Here is an 18,232-nt window from a genome sequence, read left to right as displayed (position 1 = left end):
TCTTAGTATCAAAATGTTCACCAATGCATTTATTTTTTTGATAGATCATTTTCAAAAATAAATATATATATTATTGATAGTTATTTTCTTGTATATGTTTCAAATCAACAACGCTTTCTTCAAATTTATGGTACAACTATATTCGTAATACTATATTAAATATAAAATCATCAACTTACAAAATAGCCAAATACAATTTCATTAGCTAACACAAAAATATTCTTAAATAATTTTTCAATTTTTTTATCATGTAAAGATTCTAAAAGATCGAATTGGATTTAAGTCGAATTTGAATCCATTCATCAATATGAGGTTGCACTTGGACAAATAAATCATAGTTCTGTTCTAGACCCGGTGCCTACAAGTTCGAGCTCACGTGATTGGCTCTTTCTTTTTTCTTTTATTATTCTATTTTTTCTTTTTCAAAAAAAAGTTTCAAGACCATGGCTTTTAATCATTATAGGTTTTTTTAGTTTCACATTATTTTTTTTATGACAATGAAATCTACAGTTCGATACTTTATTTATTTTCTGAAATGATGAACGAACGATTTACATACATTGATATGTATGTCATTCAATGCACTATATCTTTATAAATTTAGGATTATTAAGAAAAAACACAATAAAATAAATAAATAATAATAATTTAGGAAATTCAAAGGCACGATGTGAATTAATTGGCATAATGGATAATGGACCAAAAATTGTCTATGGAGCACTTTATGTTGTCCGTCACGACTACGTCGTCTAATGATTGCAACCTTCACATATTCATTTTAGCCAGCCTATGCCTATCCTTTGTGATTTTATGGACCTTTTTCTATCTTTCAATTATTCCTCTTCTTTATTATTTTCTCGTTTTCCTTTAATGAATATAAACTAATTATTAATTAGCCCACTTGACAAGCTCATAACTTGTGTAGTTAGATATGCCCTCTTATCACGTGGCCTAAAAATACAAAGTAATCTTCCATACAAGTAACTTTCAGTTTTTATACAAATACTTTAAATTTTATTTGTGATTCTTTTAAAATGGTATATTTTTTCCTCTCAAAACCCTTTAAAAAATGAAAATTTGTATTTTTGCTGTTTTATTTTATATATGTATTTTTACGATATTGATTCTTTATATCTTCAAATTTCAGTTTTATCTTTATCATTTTTAGCAATTTTAGTTTTTACCGACGTGGTGATGACGATGTATTGATGTGCCACTGACATGTATAGCTTCATATCAGCACTATCGATGACTAAGATTACCAAAAACTGAAATATTGTTGGATCTCTTAGTTTTGGTGATGATAAATAATAACTTGTTGTATTATATCAAACTATTGTTTGCTCTGTATTGAAGGCATTCAACCGCTTCAGTAGAATTCTTTCAAATGATCTCAAAATACCAAGCTACTTGACCGCCTCATGCGCATTAGTCTATGACAAACTATTCAACCGTTCATAGTATCTAATAATATCTATAAATAGCCGACTCAACATATCTTTCAAGAATTTTACCTACTTTTTCATAAACATTGGTAGACTGATCATATCCAACAAACAAGATGTCAAAAGATCAGAATGTTTTTCACAAAAGTCTACGTGCTGAGCTAGTTACTTTATACTATCATCGATCTTTTTCTCTCACATTTGGCACATATATATCTACTCATTGAATGAAATGTACAACAAAGCAAGAAAAGACAACAACAACAATAACAACAATGTCTTTGCATTAATGTTCATTTATTGAACTACAGTCGAAAGCTAAAAAGAAAAATACATAATGTAATATACATAGAGAATGCCAAGAAAAGCAAATAAAACAGACGATACAAGATTGCATTCTTAAAAAGACTTTCGAGCATTTATCACTTTGATACTTATTCAGTGCTTATCAGTTTTCGTTCCAACGAATACTCATTCAGATCATCAAGGATCTTCGAGGATTTCTGTGAAAATATTAAATCGTTTATTGCCTAGATCATTTGAGAAGTTTCTCGATAGTTTGAATCGAATGATTCATCATCTTATTTCTATTTTGGTTGTTAGACTTTGTGACTTAACCGTTGTAATAAATTACTAGGAGTTTCAATTTAGACGGTGGATAAGTCCTACGATTGAAGCATGTCGTTACAAGTTTTGTAAAACAAATAAACATAAGATTGAATCTCCAAACATCAATAAACATCATTTGTATTATTTTTTTACTGTATTTATTTATCTTATTTAAATTGTCTTATTTGATTATAAATTAATCATAAGATTCATCAACCGTTTATGCACAATTTTTGGTCCAATCATTTCTGAAAAAGTTGGAGAAAATCTGATCTTGATGTTTACCATCATCAAAACTTGTCACGCTATTTGATAAGGTTTAGAAGAGAAATTTTAAAAGAGTTTATTCAATTTCTTCTAAACTCTAATCCGATCATAACAAATATATAAGAAAAAAACTAAAATTTGATAATATAGATGATCAAAATCATAAAAAAAACAAACATTCAAAATTCAGAATACAATTTTCCAATTTTCGCTCTTCTAAACTTCATGTATTGACGTAAAAACTTTTTCACAATCTCTCTTTTTATTGGCGAAATGGTTAAAAAATGATTGTCGATTTTATAGTATATTTCAAACTATTATTAAGTTATGACTTGACTAATGTCATACTGTCCCTCACCCCAAAATTAACTGATTAACAAATTATGAAGTGTAAATAATAATAATAATAATAATAATAATAATAATAATAATAATAATAATATATTTCCAGCTGCTGAGTTCTCTACTTTTTCTTACTTTTAATTATTGGATTCTTTTGTCGCTATATTACATACACACATATATATGATTGTAATAATTAGCTCTAGTCAAACTAAGAAAAATCAGTAGACAAAAACTTGAAATAGGAAAAATTAGTAGACCAAGAGTCATTTTCTATGTCGCGACACGACCTCTAGATTGAAATAACATCAAAATTTTCCTAGTTATTTGAATAGCAATGTTTATTTTGTCTATTTTAATTTAAAATTCATCAACATATATAATTATATTTGTTAAACATAATATATCATGGATTTAGTGTCTTCCGAAACTGATGAACTATTTGTATTTATTGTGTGCAAACAAATCAATTATGGTGATGCGACTGTGTGTTTTTTTTGGGTGAATTAATGTTACAAATTTCGGTCCCTCTCCACCAAAAAATTAATAAATGTGGTCTTTTTTCCTGCATCCGCCACCGCTACTTTTGGTGTGAAATGATAATCGAGCCAAAACAGTAGGCAATATAACTTTTTGTTAACTGGTCAAGTAGGCTTGTGGTGGGTACATATCGAGTGATTGAGATAAAATGAATAATAATGTTTGCATTTAAAATGAGCCAATCATTTTGATTTATATATGAAATATATTGGGTGCAATAATTATCTTTGTTTGGTAGAGCGATCGAACCATAGTGCTTGAGCTGTTGTGCGGTTTAAAAGATTTGATTTGCACCATTACTACTAGCTATAACTTTTGGTAAAACGACAAGCGCTCGGTCCTACAATTGATGTCAGAGCTAAGGTCATAGGTTCGATTCCAATTGATTGCAAGAAGTGCAATTATTAGGAGGGAGATTGTTGGGTGCAGTAATTGTCCTTGTTTGGTAGAGCGATCGAACCATGGTGCTTGAGCTGCTGTGTTGTTTAAAAGATTTGAGTTGAACCATTACTACTAGCTATAACTTTTGGTAAAACGGTAAGCGATCGGTCCTACAAAATGCTTATTACTGAAATAAATACCCTCATAATTTTGAAAATACAATTAAACTGAATTTGTATAATATTTATTAATATACTTAAAACAATTGTTGGGGTAGACAAATAAGTGCATCAAATTGAATGAAATGATTTGCGGGCTCAAAAGTTGGCCGTATGGGCGAGAAATGATTATAGGAAAGCCACGCCGAGTGGCACGATTCGGGGTGACAATATATTTGGAACATATTGGTTAAATTTTACATTTCAATAAAATTACAAATCATCCGATTCGGGGTGACAATATATTTGGAACATATTGGTTAAATTTTACATTTCAATAAAATTACAAATCATCCTCATTTATTTTATTTTGCTTTGTAAATTTAACTTATATGAATAACTGTAATACATAATTAGGTTCTAAAATTTATCAAGGTACAATAAATGTTTTTGTTTTGAGAGTGATTGAATGAATAATGCTGATTGTGGAGTAGGGTGGTTGTACGGTTTAAAAAGATTTGAGTTGTATCATGACAATCAGTTTAAATTTTAGAAAAACAAGAAATGTTAGATTTTATAAAATTATAATTATAATATGTTTAAGTTTTGTTTTCAATTTATTAATTTTATTTATCTATGGCATTTAATTTACTATAGTACTTAGTTAATATAGGTCTACTATTTAAATGAATTTTACCTAATAATAATTAATAAAAATATCTGTAGTTTTATATATAAAGATGTATTTTATCAAAGAATTGTACGTGAAAGGTTTGAAATAGATGGATTCAAGATGTGTTACATATTTGTTGAAAAAATGCATTATTTTAGTACGTAACTTTTAGTAAAGTAAAGTTTTGTATTAAAAAAATGGTAGGAATCAATTCATAGGATGGTGTGGCACGGGTAAGTCTAAGAGACCCCCGACAATGAACATATGATCCTCTTGCAAGCTATATATATATATATATATATATATATATATATATATATATATATATTTGATATATTGCACGTGCATAGTTTATATTTATACGAACATAAATGAGATAAAACTCTTGTATTGTATGTACAATTTTGATGTGTTTCATTACATAAAATATGTGAGTGTCGCTTCATTGATGTTCATTTAGGTATGCACATATAATATTACAGCATAGTTTAGTGATTCGACAAAGGTTTGTGCGGTAATAATTGAAAGGAAAATGAACAGATTAAAATAAGCAAATAACCATTTACTTTAATTACTTCAATTTATTATATTTAATCAATAAATTAGCATTTTAATTAAATTATGATGTATAACACATACGACGGCCACGAATACGCAAAAACCTACATCGTACGTTAGGTTCGTTCCATTAGGACAAAGACACCTAAATTTATATATTCACTTTTATTATAAAATCTAATCATATTTTTTATTATTTGTTTAATCATATTTTATATATTTGATTGGTAAATAGATGGACAAAATCGCGTTTTCTGTTGTAGACATAAGTATAAATACTAGTCGCTTGAACTCAATAAAATTAGTGTCAATGATAAAAAATTAGATATGGGAAGAAGTCCACCCGATGTCTAACACATGGTAGTGAAACATGATATTTCTTGTAAATCCAATAAAAAAATTATTAATATCATATTTAATTTTGAATGATTATATATTGTATGTCGTCATCTTCCAGATATTAAAAAAAATTATCGGCATATCATCTTCTTACCCGAAAAATCCCAACATTATGTCCCTACATTTGGGTATGAAATAAAGAAAAAATTCTCAATTTTTATTAGAACGAATATTGAATAGAACAGTTATGGGACGGGTCTCTACGCGATCTCACCCTAAATAGATCAAAGGAAAATAATTAGATGGAAAAATCAGTAAAATTAAAGAAAAGAAGTATATATCAACCAAATTGGCTGTCATCTTCGTTCCATTTGAAGGAAATTGACTATTGATATCAAATAATAACTCAATAATTAATTCAAAGACGTATTAGATCAAAACTTCTATATATAATACAAACATGTCCTATTCCCTTAGCCTCGATCATAGAATTCCATTAATCAAATAATTTTTTTCCACTTCTTTTTCAGCTCTTTCACATTATATGCGTAAAACGTGTGAAACCTTTAATTACTCTCTTTTAATTTCATGTCACCTTGAAATTCGCCAAATTCCTTAATTAACATTTATATTCTCTAATAAACTAATCATTAATTTTAAAATATACAATAATTTTTTTCTATCTGTTTCACATCAAATTTATTTATATTTTTTGTGATAAAAAACAAATTATTTACATTTTAATCCTCATCCTTAAGTAAAATTTTGATAAATTTTTCGCTTAGTTAAAGTAGATGTTTGTTACAATTATATATCAAACACAAAATCATTTCCCAAAATTTGGTGCTTCGATGTCAAATTGACTATAAAAAATCTGTATAAATAAATGATGTCAAAAATTAGACTGTCAAAATGGGGGGAGATGACCCCCTCGGACCTCATAAAGAGGGGATTCATGTGAGACCGTCTTAGGATCATTAATTTGTGAGACGGGTCAATCCTACTCAATCACATAAAAGGTAATTGCTCTTAGCATAAAAAATAATATTTTTCATGGATGACCCAAATAAAAAATCCGTCTCCGAATACAACACGAAGACCGTCTATTACACAGTTGTTGCCCTAATTAAATTTACAGATAAAATTGGTTAGATTTATTCATCACTAAAATATAGGAAGTGAATGAGTGATGATTTTTTTTAACTTTCCAAAGGAGAGGTTGGGTAGATCCACTTGGCTACTTCGTTTTTGACATGTATAGATGATAGTAAATATAGAAAACCGTACTGTTTCTCAACGCTATGGAATCCTATGCTAACGTTATAATCATATAAATTTAGTTTCTGTATGTATTTATGGAGTAATAAGTGATAAATAAGAATACTCCAAGGGAAAAAATGCAAATACATGATGCCAAAAGTAGGCAATTATGTCATCACACGTACCACCTTCCTTCATGCTACTTAAATTCAGACCACTCCCCCTTCAATGGTATATTTAGTTTAATACTCAACAAGCTTCTCTGATCATTTATATTCCCTGTTTTTACATCAAACCAAAGATTAAATCTTGAATTTTTTGTATAAAAAAATATGGTTTTTATTATAACTTTTTTAGATTTAAAACCTGGCGTATACAAAAATTGTGGATTCGTCGGTGCACTGTTTCTGTAGATACATAGTTACGTAAAGTCTAAAGACATGTATGGAGAGAGAGAAAGGAACACGAACACAGGAATTCAGAGATGTAGCCAGAGCGCAGTCTACTTAAAAGAGCGGAAAGAAAAGGGAAAAGAAACTATCTTTGGGTCAATTGGTGCTAATTCTATCACTTCATTCTTGTATTTGATACTGGGTTTTCATTGTTTTGAATAACTCAGCCTTGATTTACTGAGTCAACCGCGGAGCGTGGTTGAATTCTCCCCTGTATCATTGTTTTGGACATTTTTATCTGGAAATTTGGAGGGGGGGTACTTGGGGATTTGGGGGGGATAGGTGGCTTTTGCTTGCATGGTGGTTTTCTGGTGGTGGACGCCGGAGCTCCAGTGAGTGAATGAGCTGAGCTCCGGTGAGTGCCGGACAGATGTTCAAGTCGGCGCTATGGAGGAGCGACAAGAACAAAGTCAAAGTTCTTTTCAAGTTGCAGTTTCATGCAGCTCAGGTATGTGGGTTGTTTGATTTTCTTGCATATTTTGTTGGTGTAATTGTATTTTTCTCTACTTGGTTTGGTGAAGAAACTGATTTCAAGATTGAAACTACGAATATTGGATTTCTTTTACTTTACAAGTTTAAAATTTTTTGTCTCTCTGAAAATATCAGTGTGAATTGATTTTGAGTCACTGAAAAGATAGATACCATTGAATGTAATCCAGATTTTGTATGCATCCAAATCTGTATACAAATTTAAAGTGATACTTTTTGGGGGAGGGTTATGTTTAATTCTGTCAATCTACTAAGATTGTGTAATTTGATACAGAAAGGAGTGGGAAAACAACTGGAAAAAGAAGCAGCAGAAAGTAGTTTAGGATTGTTGTCATCCTGTTTCACATTTGCTATGTCTTATTGAAAATCATAAAAATTTGTATATATTTCTCTGCAAAATTGTGTTTACAATTGTCAACTGATCTACCATTTAAAATTTTAGTTGACCAAAGCTAGAGGAGAGACATGGATGATTTCTCTTGTTCCTGCTGATACTGGAAAGCCAACCGTAAAATCAGACAAGGCGGTGGTTCGAGATGGGAGCTGCTTTTGGGAGAATCCCGTGTATGAAACTGTGAGGTTTAATCGGGATTCTAAATCAGGGAAGGTTCTTGAGAGGATATACTATTTTGTTGTAGGGAGGGTAAGAAATGCTATATGGTAATGGAATTTATACATTGCTTTGCTCCCAAGTGATTTGTGTACGTTGAATTTCCTTAATGGTGCATTTTAGGGGTCATGTAAAGGTGGAGTTTTTGGAGAAGCATCCTTTGATTTTTCGAGTTATGCTGAAGCAACTAAGGTCTCTCTGGTGTCTCTTCCTCTCGGGAAATCAAAAACAGAAGCGGTATTGCACGTAAGTCCCTCGATACCCCCCCACCCCACCCCGAAGACAGACACTTTTCTGGTGTGGTTCTTTTACAAGTGTAATATCCTCACTGTTTGTTAATGTTTAAATTTGGTATTGTGTGTTGGAATGTCTTCTGCTTCCTAATGAAATCTTGGTTCTGTTATATATCCTGTTTCCCACTTGCACACTCAAATCTGTAAGAGAGAGAATAGTTGCTTTGGAATTCTAATGTCTATGCAGCTTTGAAGATGATTGACGATCGATTGCATTTTTTTTCTCAGTATTCTATCTTCATTTTAATGAATGTGTCTCAACAGGTATCAATTCAGAGGATACAGGAGTCGACTGATCAAAGGTGCTGATCGGTACCTTAAATAAGTCTTTTGAGTATGTTCAAAGAAGTTGAATTTAAAAAAAATGCTTTTAGATTTATATTGATTTGTGATTCAGCTTTTTCAATGCTTAAATGTGTTTTAAAAGGATGAAATCAAATTGTATTGTTTACTGCTTCCGCTTTGGCTTCTCGTCAAGAAAATAAAACAACGGTGTTCTTTAACTGCCATACATAAACATAAAACTGCTTCTGGTTCTTTCATAAAAAAAATCACATTAAAAAACACCTTAATAATATACTGTTTTAAGCCAAGTGTTTTTGTATTAAATTTTACCAGTGTATATATCAAAAATTTGTATCAATAGCTTAATCTGTGACTACGTAGTTACTCTGTTGATTCCTTCTCTTCAGAGATGTTGAAGAAATTGAGAATGCAAAATTGAATCCCAAAATTTATAGCTTGAGGACACATTTTGTTAATGGGACTGAGGATGGATCAGTCAAGAGAGATGCTGTCGAGGTAATGTCAACAACAGGGTCCTGTTCAACAACTTTTAAAACATATGCGATCGATTACAATTTCTAATTCCATTTCCCCTTTGTGTTTCTTCTTCTAAACAGGACATGCAATTTAATGAGGCCGTTAGTAAAGTGTCTGATTTGAACACGGATCGTCGAGCATCTAGTGAATTTGATGTAACAATGTCAAGTTCTGACAGTGGATCAAAATCTGATACTCCGACAGAAATATACGAGCAGAATCAGAAATTGCAATGGGAGTGGCTTGGAAATGCTGCTCTTGAAGCTAGTACGGATGACTCTTCAAGCACTCCTAGAGCAACTTTTTCACGGCAGCCCTCTGAAGTGGCATCTGGTATTTTGATCGAGAATCTCAAATCTGAGATTACTGCATTATCTAGGAAGTTGGAGATGTCTGAATTAGAACTGCAGACTCTTCGTAAACAAATTGTGAAAGAGAGTAAGCGGGGGCAAGATCTTTCAAAGGAGATTGCTTGCTCGAAAGAGGAAAATGATTCCTTGAAGGAAGAATGTGCAAAACTTAGAGAGTCCCTGAGACATTCCAATGGATCGAAAAATAAAATTCATATGCATTTTGAAGGAGATCCTCAAGCTCTCATCGAGGAACTCAGACAAGAACTAAATTACACGAAAGAACTAAATTCAAACGTTCGAATCCAACTTCAAAAGACGCAAGAATGTAATTCTGAATTAATTCTTGCTGTTCAGGATCTAGAGGAGATGTTGGATCAGAAAAATCAGGAAATGTCGAATCTTGGTGACAGATCATTGGTGTTAATTGACACAGAAAAAAAGTCGAGAGAAGTGGGCTCCACGTGTGAAACAAATGATGAAGAACAGAAAGCACTTGAAGAGCTCTTGAAGGAGCACAGCGGTGCAAAGGAATCTTATCTTCATGAACAGCAGATGATCGACCTGCGTAGTGAAATTGAGATCTACAGGAGAGATAAAGATGAGCTAGAGATGCAAATGGAGCAGCTTGCCCTCGATTATGAGATTATGAAACAGGAGAATCACGAGATTTCATATAAGCTGGAGCAGAGCCAACTTCAAGAACAGCTGAAAATTCAATATGAATGTTCATCCTCATTTGAAATTGTTCATGAACTCGAATGCCAGGTAGAAAATCTGGAAAATGAACTGAAAAGCCGATCAAAAGAATTTGCAGATTCTTTGGTTACGATAAGTGAACTTGAAGCTCATGTAAAGAGCTTAGAGGAAGAACTTGAAAAGCAAGCACAAGGTTTCGAAGCTGATCTTGAAGCTCTCACACGGACCAAAATCGAGCAGGAAAAAAGAGCGATAAGAGCCGAGGAAACATTGAGAAAGACGAGATGTCAAAATGCAAATACGGCAGAACGGCTTCAAGGGGAATTTAAAAGGCTTTCTACGCAGATGGCCTCAACATTTGACGCCAATGAGAAACTTGCCACCAAAGCTCTGGCCGAAGCAAACGAGCTACGCATGCAAAAAACCCGTCTGGAAGAAATTCTCCAAAATGCTTCTGAGGAACACAAATCGGTAACAGGTTGTTATGAGGATAGATTGGCTCAGATTTCCAGGCAAATGTTATTTAATTTGAATCAGATTGAGCAGCTGGAAAAACAGAAATCACAAGATAAAGAAACTCAGAGGGCCCTGTCCGACGAAATTCTAGCCTTAAAAGATGAATTGGGACATATGAGAAAATCAAGTGAAGAAATGGCATTGCTTATGCAGAAAGGGAATTACGAACAATCTAAACTGGAAAGCTCGGTTACATTGCTAAAGAACGAAGCCGAAGAGTGGAAGAAGGAATTAAATAAAACGAGACGTATTTTGGAGGAAAAAGAAGTATTAGTTGGGAGTCTGCAGTCCCAGCTCCACACTATTCAATCGCAGTATGATGAATTGAAACATTCTTTAACGGAGGATAAGTCGGAGAGAGACATCTTGAGGAAGCAAGTATCACAATTAAAAAGTGGTCTGAAGATGAAAGAAGATGCACTCCATAGCATGGAGAGGAAGGTAAAGGATAGCTCTAGTCGTGGATCAACTGAAAAAACCACGCCTCCTCATTGGGGAAACAAAGAGGTCACAAATCTTAAGGAGAGAATACGGTTGCTTGAGGTCAATCTGCATGTTTTTGAAACACGCTCAAATTTTACCCCGTGCTGTATAAGTTAAGATATTGATCTTGTTTCCATGATGTACAGGGTCAGCTCATGTTAAAGGGCAATGCTCTAGAAACATCGAGTAACTTGTTTTCGAAGAAGGAAAAGGATCTTTATAGCAAAATCGAGGAGCTAGAAGCAACACTAGAAGCGCTCAACAGAAGCGGTGCTCATCTGTTTGAAAGTAAAGTCGGAAAGGTTAGTAAATTAGCACTTCACTGCCCTGATCGGTGATCAAACAACACCATAAGTTTCCTTTTCTGCCGTTTGTAAGTTTTCAGAATACTTTAAACACAATGCCTAACAACTGTTCTGGAGTTTGAAATCGAATGATGATTCCTCTTGAAATCCAGGTGGCTCCAAATTTTAATCCAAACCAAGAATCAAGAAATTGTGACGAACACTTGAATCCCGGGAGCGAAATCTCAACAATAAACGATTCTGCACCATCATCGACAAAGGGGTATGACACTAGCTAACTATAACTATGATTATTTGATATTCCAGCTAAGCCTTGATGCATTTTCTACAACAGTGAGGTGCTAAAAGATGCTGCGACTAATGGTGGAGACGGTGAAACAACAAATGAAGTGGCATTACTGAAAGAGAAGAACAAAAACATGGAAGAAGAACTGAAAGAAATGCAGGGAAGATATTCAGAAATAAGCCTCAAGTTTGCAGAGGTGGAGGGTGAAAGGCAACAGCTAATTATGAAATTGCGGAACCTCAAGAACGCGAGGAAGAGCTCACAAACCGGCATGGATTCGGTATATATAAGCGACTTAACCCGAATACGAATTTAGATTTCACGAGTGTTATTTATTTTGTAAATCAGTAATTGGGTTTCTTGATTTGCATAATTATTGATATTATGATTTAGTACAAAAAACCAAAGGATATTTCCTTCTCCTCCGTGTACATGTTTGTGTTCATAGAACGAATGATGGGGCAAAAGCTTGGTATTGCTAATAAATTTTTCAGATGTTTGCTTATTGCGAACAAAGAAAAAGTTATTATATGAGTGAAATTATGAGTTAAAACAAGGTTTTTTTATAAAAACTTCCGATATTTATTTTGTTTACTCGAGCTAAGTTTTGTCTAAAATGTACTCCAAAACCAAGAATGGATCACATGAGATATATAATTTGACCAAATATGGAGGCAACTGTGGGCGAAAGGGACTTGATTGATTTTCTAACTCTACTTTATCTAGTTTATTTTTCTTTTCATGTTTTAAAATATAACAAAATAAGCTTTATTGCAATAATTCTGCATATTAAAATTTTGACATTTATCTGATCAAACAATATTGTGTAAATTTGAAATTTGAAAAGTAATGGAAGGGGTGGAACAATAATATCTTTTGAGATATATAGATGAGGAAAACCCTGAAAAAAATAATCCTGGATAAAAATGTGTAAATTTGAAAAAATTGAAAACAAAGTTTAAAAAAATTATTATATATTTTTGATGAGTTTAAATTGAATTTGAGCTAAACTTAAGTTTAAAATTAAACAGATCATTTTTAGTTTCTAGGTTGGCTGTACATGATGCATGTACAATATGTGTTCTTTTTGAACTTGTAATATAACTACAGTTTCTTGTTAATTAAGCCATAGACTGTGATTAGAGCCATTATAAGTGACTGATCTGCATCGGCTTCCACCATTAATGTCAACACATCATCACCCAAGGCAACTCCTGATGTCTGTTTTTGCATTGCCTGCATATATATGCATCAAAGATATTCATTGTTCAAGAATTTATTTTTTACATATACGTTGCTGTGTATAATATATATTAATAAGACTAACCTCTGCCAAAATTTGACCTGAAAAGTCTATAATCTTGAGTATCGACTTCCCTTCCAACCCTAAAATCTTGTAGCAACTTCCAATCTTTTCATCACAGTTGAAACTAACTTGGCAAGACATATCGTTGCATAATAATCTGGGATTTATTCTAACTCGAAACCATGGTAGTCTCTCGGTTTTGCCCTTGCAATCAATCCATTTGAAGCCTTCCCAACACGGGAAAATTCGCAGTTTCTGCAAATTTAAACCAATTTATGTTAAGGTCTCCAACTAATAATACCAAACACGATCGAGGAATTATTGTATTTGATTAACGTACGTGCTTACCTTTCTAGTCACAGAAAACAAAACTTGGCCTTCGGAATCCATCAAAAACACTTTGGTGCTGCATCTCTGCTGGTAGTTGTCGACCCGGAACGCGATTTCACCTTTGGAATTGAAAATAGTGCAACCATTTCCATGAAATATAAGGGATTTCATCCACACAGTGTATGTTTCTTTTTCCGAATTATTGTTCGTGATTTGCTCTACTTTAGGGTGTATTTTCGCCATTTTGAAGTACAGTGGAAAACTATTGAAAACTCTTGATTCTAAATATTTGAGAATTCAAATAACTAATATCGATATATAAATATATATACATGCATGTCCAGCATGAGTAGGTAATTTTGATTTGGTCAAAACGTTATATATATATATATATATATATATATATATATATATATATATATATATACACACACACACACACACACACTGGATAATCATTTGATGTCATGAAGAGGACAGGCGTGGACTAAATAGTTTAAATTAAATTGTTTGAATAAATAAAAATATTTCAATATATAAAATCGCGTAAAAATATATCATATATGAAGCTTGTTTTGACCTAATTTTTATGATCAGCGCACACTGTTATGCATTAAACACACTTGAAATGTGTACTATTGAGAAGTTTCCTGTGGAATATATTAAAATAAAAATCAAACAATATCGTAAGCAACTCGAAGGTTATTGGTTTGGCTATTGGCACTCCATCTTTTTTTTTTTTGAAAAGAGTACAAACGAATCGAGTCGTTAAATTTTACGATTTGAAATTTTATTGTTTAGTTTTAAAATTGTGTTGGACTCGACAAGCCTAAACCATAATCGATTTGGACTTACAAGCTTGAAAACACATACTTAGCGAAGACCTCTTATTAAGTAACTGGACAATTATTATAAATAGCTTTGGTGGAATACACATTTAAAAAATGATATTCACTTGTTAAAATAGACATTGTTCTAAGTGAAGGACCACGTGTTTTTAATGAAATATAAATCATTAAGAAAAAACAAAATCATATTTGACGTGTGTACTTAAATAAATATACACGACCAAATTATTTATGTTTGGACCATTTTGCTTACGTAGTCAATTAGGACATTATATATATATATATATATATATATATATATATATATATATATATATATAAAAGACCTTATTACGACATTTTTTAATTTGATTAATTATTTATTTGGATTGCAGTTAGAAAACTTGCGTTTAATGTAAATCAAGTTTATCCATAACTCACACGGATTATTCAAATATTGGGATTTTGTATGGATCTTTAATGTCTATGTGCTAAAATTATATATTCAAATCATCTCTCTTTTTAGAACCAATTAAATCTAGGCAAAAATTTGTGTGAGACGGTCTCACGAGTCGTATTTGTGAGACGGATCTTTTATTTGGGTCATCCATGAAAAAATATTACTTTTATGCTAAGAATATTACTTTTATTGTAAATATGGGTAGGATTGACCCGTCTCACAGATTAAGATCACGGTCTCACATATTTGATAACAAAGTTTTATGAACTTTTTTTTAGACATGTTGATTCGACTTATATCTATCATGAAAAACAATATTTTTGATAAAAAAAAATCATGAGTTTGGTCATGCATGAGATCAGTCTCACAAAAGCTTTTTGTGTGATAATACATATTTTTCTATTCGATCTTAAAATTTAGAAATCACCTTCTAAATATAATAAAATTCAATATATTTATTTCTTCATTATATAGCTCTATTTAAACCATCAACGGATGCTACACTGACTGTCGACTATGTTACTTCTTCTCGTGCAGCATAGGACTTTTATACGATCGTTCGAAATTTTGTAAGTTGTCGCGAGAGCTTTTCGATACTATATATTTCATTTATTTCACGAATATACACTAAAAATAAATACTAATTAAATGTACTGACTTGTGATACCTAGAACTAACAGAGTTAATTTTCCTTTTTTAAAAAAAAAAATTGTCATCGAAAATTTTATTCAATCTTCTCTTCCTCATAAGCTACACTAGTTTGTAGTTGAAGCCTGAAGGGAATGAAGGTTCCATATGATTTGATCTTGGACCGGCCCAATAAAAAATTTTAAAGGTGAGAGACCCTTTTCATATTACCATTTTACAAAGGAGCCCAACTGCCTCAGGTTTGCGTTTACCCCCAAAAAAAAAAAAAAACCTATAGGAGGATCCGACCCGAAAAAAAAAATAGATTTTGTCAAATTCCTTGATTAAAAATATTCATATTTAATATGAGCATATTCATCTTTTACTTGAAATCTTTGATTAGAAATGAATAACGTAACTAATTATGGAATATTGATAATTTGTGAAACCAATTTTGGTTAAATAAAAGTATATAATAAATTATTAATATTTTCAATGTAATTTTTAATTATTTAGTGTTGAAATTAAATTGTAGGTTTTTTTCCTTAGATAATGAAATTATCGTGTGATATTCAGAGATAAAACTATTTTAATTTATTTAACACAAATTTTTTTTATAATATAGTCTCATATATCAATTTAATGAGACATATCTATTATTTTATCTGAATTATACAAATGATTATTTTTATAAATATCACTTTTCATTCTATATCTCAATAAGATCGATATTATCACACTTGTAGATCAGTTAGAGAGTCAGCTCTTTATTTATTAACATAGACAATCACTAAGTTTTGGCTGACATTGGTCTATGATTAGGCCTGCCAAATACAGTCCTTACACAAAGTACGAAAAATCTTAAAACAATTGTCTTGCTCTTTTTGTCATTCATCCCAAAAATTTAATAAATCTAGTCATCATATAATTTTAATTTACATGTTAGAAAATAATAATTTTAGTTTACGTCGATTACTTGTATCTTAAATTTGAGATATGATCTTAGATTCTAGACTCGATGATAACAAAACTTCTTTCTTGACTCGATAAAAAGAATAACAATACTACTAGTTTATTCTTAATTCATTCGTATATGGTTGACTTAGCAGGGAAAAATAACTATATAATTACTAATTAGACAGGATTATTGGGAGTACATATTGATTTAAACTTATGAATTATCTATAAATTATTTAATAATTAAAGAAAATACATGCTTGATAAATTTCCGCGGTTAAGTTTTTGTTTTAAAAAAATATTTGGCTAGAACAAATAAGGATAGCCCTTTTCAATTATATAAAAGATGGTTTTCATAAAAATATGTATAGATTTCACACATATTACCAGTTTCTTGAGTTGATTTGTGCCATGAAATACGCAAAAATGTTGGAACATAAATTATTGCTTGTTGAAAAGATCATTATAATCAAAGGACCCCAATGGAACCTTTAATGTTTTCCAGCTGCCAATGTAGATACCAAATTTATAAACAAAAAATAAATAAATAAATAATCAATTCAAAATATATATATATATATATATATATATATATATATATACACACACACACAAAAGTGTAGGTTAAATTAATCTCTATGGCCCTAGCTGCGGGGCCGGTTTTGAACATGGCACATGAAGAGATGCCTATAATTTGAAAGCAGAACGAAATGCAGTTTACACATAATATCTTATCTGTCCATTTTTCAAATGTAGAGAGTCCCAAATTTGCTACGCATGGTGTCAAATTATATCCTTAATCATGGACTTTTTTTGTAGCAATATATATTTCGATAAACGGGTTAGCGGGACGAGCTTACCTGCAATCTATCGTAACATGTCATTAGTTGGGTGAGACGAGAGAAATTATCATCTCTATTTATCTATTTAAGGTGGCAGCGTAGGAAATTATCAATACAACTCATTTAGATTTTATATAACAAGTATAAGTCATTTTGACATATGTAATGTTGATATATAAATTATAAATTTATTTTTAAAATTTATGAAAGTCTACGATTTAGATGGATGATAATATTAATAATAATGAAATATAAATAAGTTGATTAAAAAAAAGCTATATTGAAATTTAATATTTATGTAGGGAGTGTGGAATCGAATAAAATATGGTTTAGAGAGGAGGGTTATATTTATTAGAGCCTATCAGCAATTGACACATCATCGGTTGTCGTTTTTTTAAAATAATGCCAAAAAGCTTGGGATGAACCAGATTTATTAATATTATAAAATAATATTCTAAAAGGTCGCCACCTAGACAGTAATTAAGCATATATAGAATTTTTTTATCTTTAATTTTTTTGAAAAAGATAGTTTGAAATTTTTTTCAATTAATTTGTACAGGATAAAGAGATCATATACCAGAGTTATAATTTGATTTAGATGAATTATTAGATAAATATGAAGATAATAAAAAAAATTAGATATTAGGTAAAAATAAATAAAAATCGCTTAAGCGTCTTGGCGTTAGGCAGTAAGTAGCTGTCCGACTATCGTCTACCACTTTTTAGAGCATTGTTATAAAATACTTTTACAAAAACTTTAGTAAGTAGGTCTCACAAATCAATTTCGTGAGACAAATCTCCTATTTGAGTAACTCACTAAAATTATTATTATTTATGTTAAAAGTATTACTTATTATTAAAAATATAGACATAGTTGATATATCTCACTGATAAAAATTTATGAGACCATCTCACAAAAAACATGCTAATATACTTTTATTCATTCACGATTTTGAATTAGATCATTTACAAAACTAGACAATGAATAGTTCAAACTCGTCTCGAA

The 18,232-nt window shown here is 31.2% G+C and overlaps 2 protein-coding genes across 2 annotated transcripts; one reads left to right on the top strand and one right to left on the bottom strand.

The window, feature by feature from the left end:
* Window positions 1–6,772: 6,772 nt before the first annotated feature.
* Window positions 6,773–12,354, top strand: LOC140834572 (uncharacterized). Its single transcript, XM_073199560.1, has 9 exons — window positions 6,773–7,472; window positions 7,956–8,156; window positions 8,247–8,369; window positions 8,681–8,718; window positions 9,109–9,217; window positions 9,319–11,346; window positions 11,433–11,588; window positions 11,744–11,853; window positions 11,926–12,354. Exons 1-9 carry the CDS (start codon window positions 7,395–7,397, stop codon window positions 12,191–12,193), a joined length of 3,111 nt encoding a protein of 1,036 aa, XP_073055661.1. The 5' UTR covers window positions 6,773–7,394; the 3' UTR covers window positions 12,194–12,354.
* Window positions 12,355–12,829: 475 nt separating this feature from the next.
* On the bottom strand, window positions 12,830–13,838 carry LOC140833531 (protein LURP-one-related 11-like). Its single transcript, XM_073197863.1, has 3 exons — window positions 13,532–13,838; window positions 13,205–13,438; window positions 12,830–13,113 (listed from the first exon to the last, which is right to left on the bottom strand). Exons 1-3 carry the CDS (start codon window positions 13,754–13,756, stop codon window positions 12,982–12,984), a joined length of 591 nt encoding a protein of 196 aa, XP_073053964.1. The 5' UTR covers window positions 13,757–13,838; the 3' UTR covers window positions 12,830–12,981.
* Window positions 13,839–18,232: the final 4,394 nt, after the last annotated feature.

This window comes from Primulina eburnea, chromosome 6 (assembly GCF_022965805.1).
Source record: "Primulina eburnea isolate SZY01 chromosome 6, ASM2296580v1, whole genome shotgun sequence".
NCBI lineage: Eukaryota > Viridiplantae > Streptophyta > Magnoliopsida > Lamiales > Gesneriaceae > Primulina > Primulina eburnea.
The sequence above is the reverse complement of the archived record's forward strand: the minus strand, read 5'-3'. Positions and strand labels throughout refer to the sequence as shown.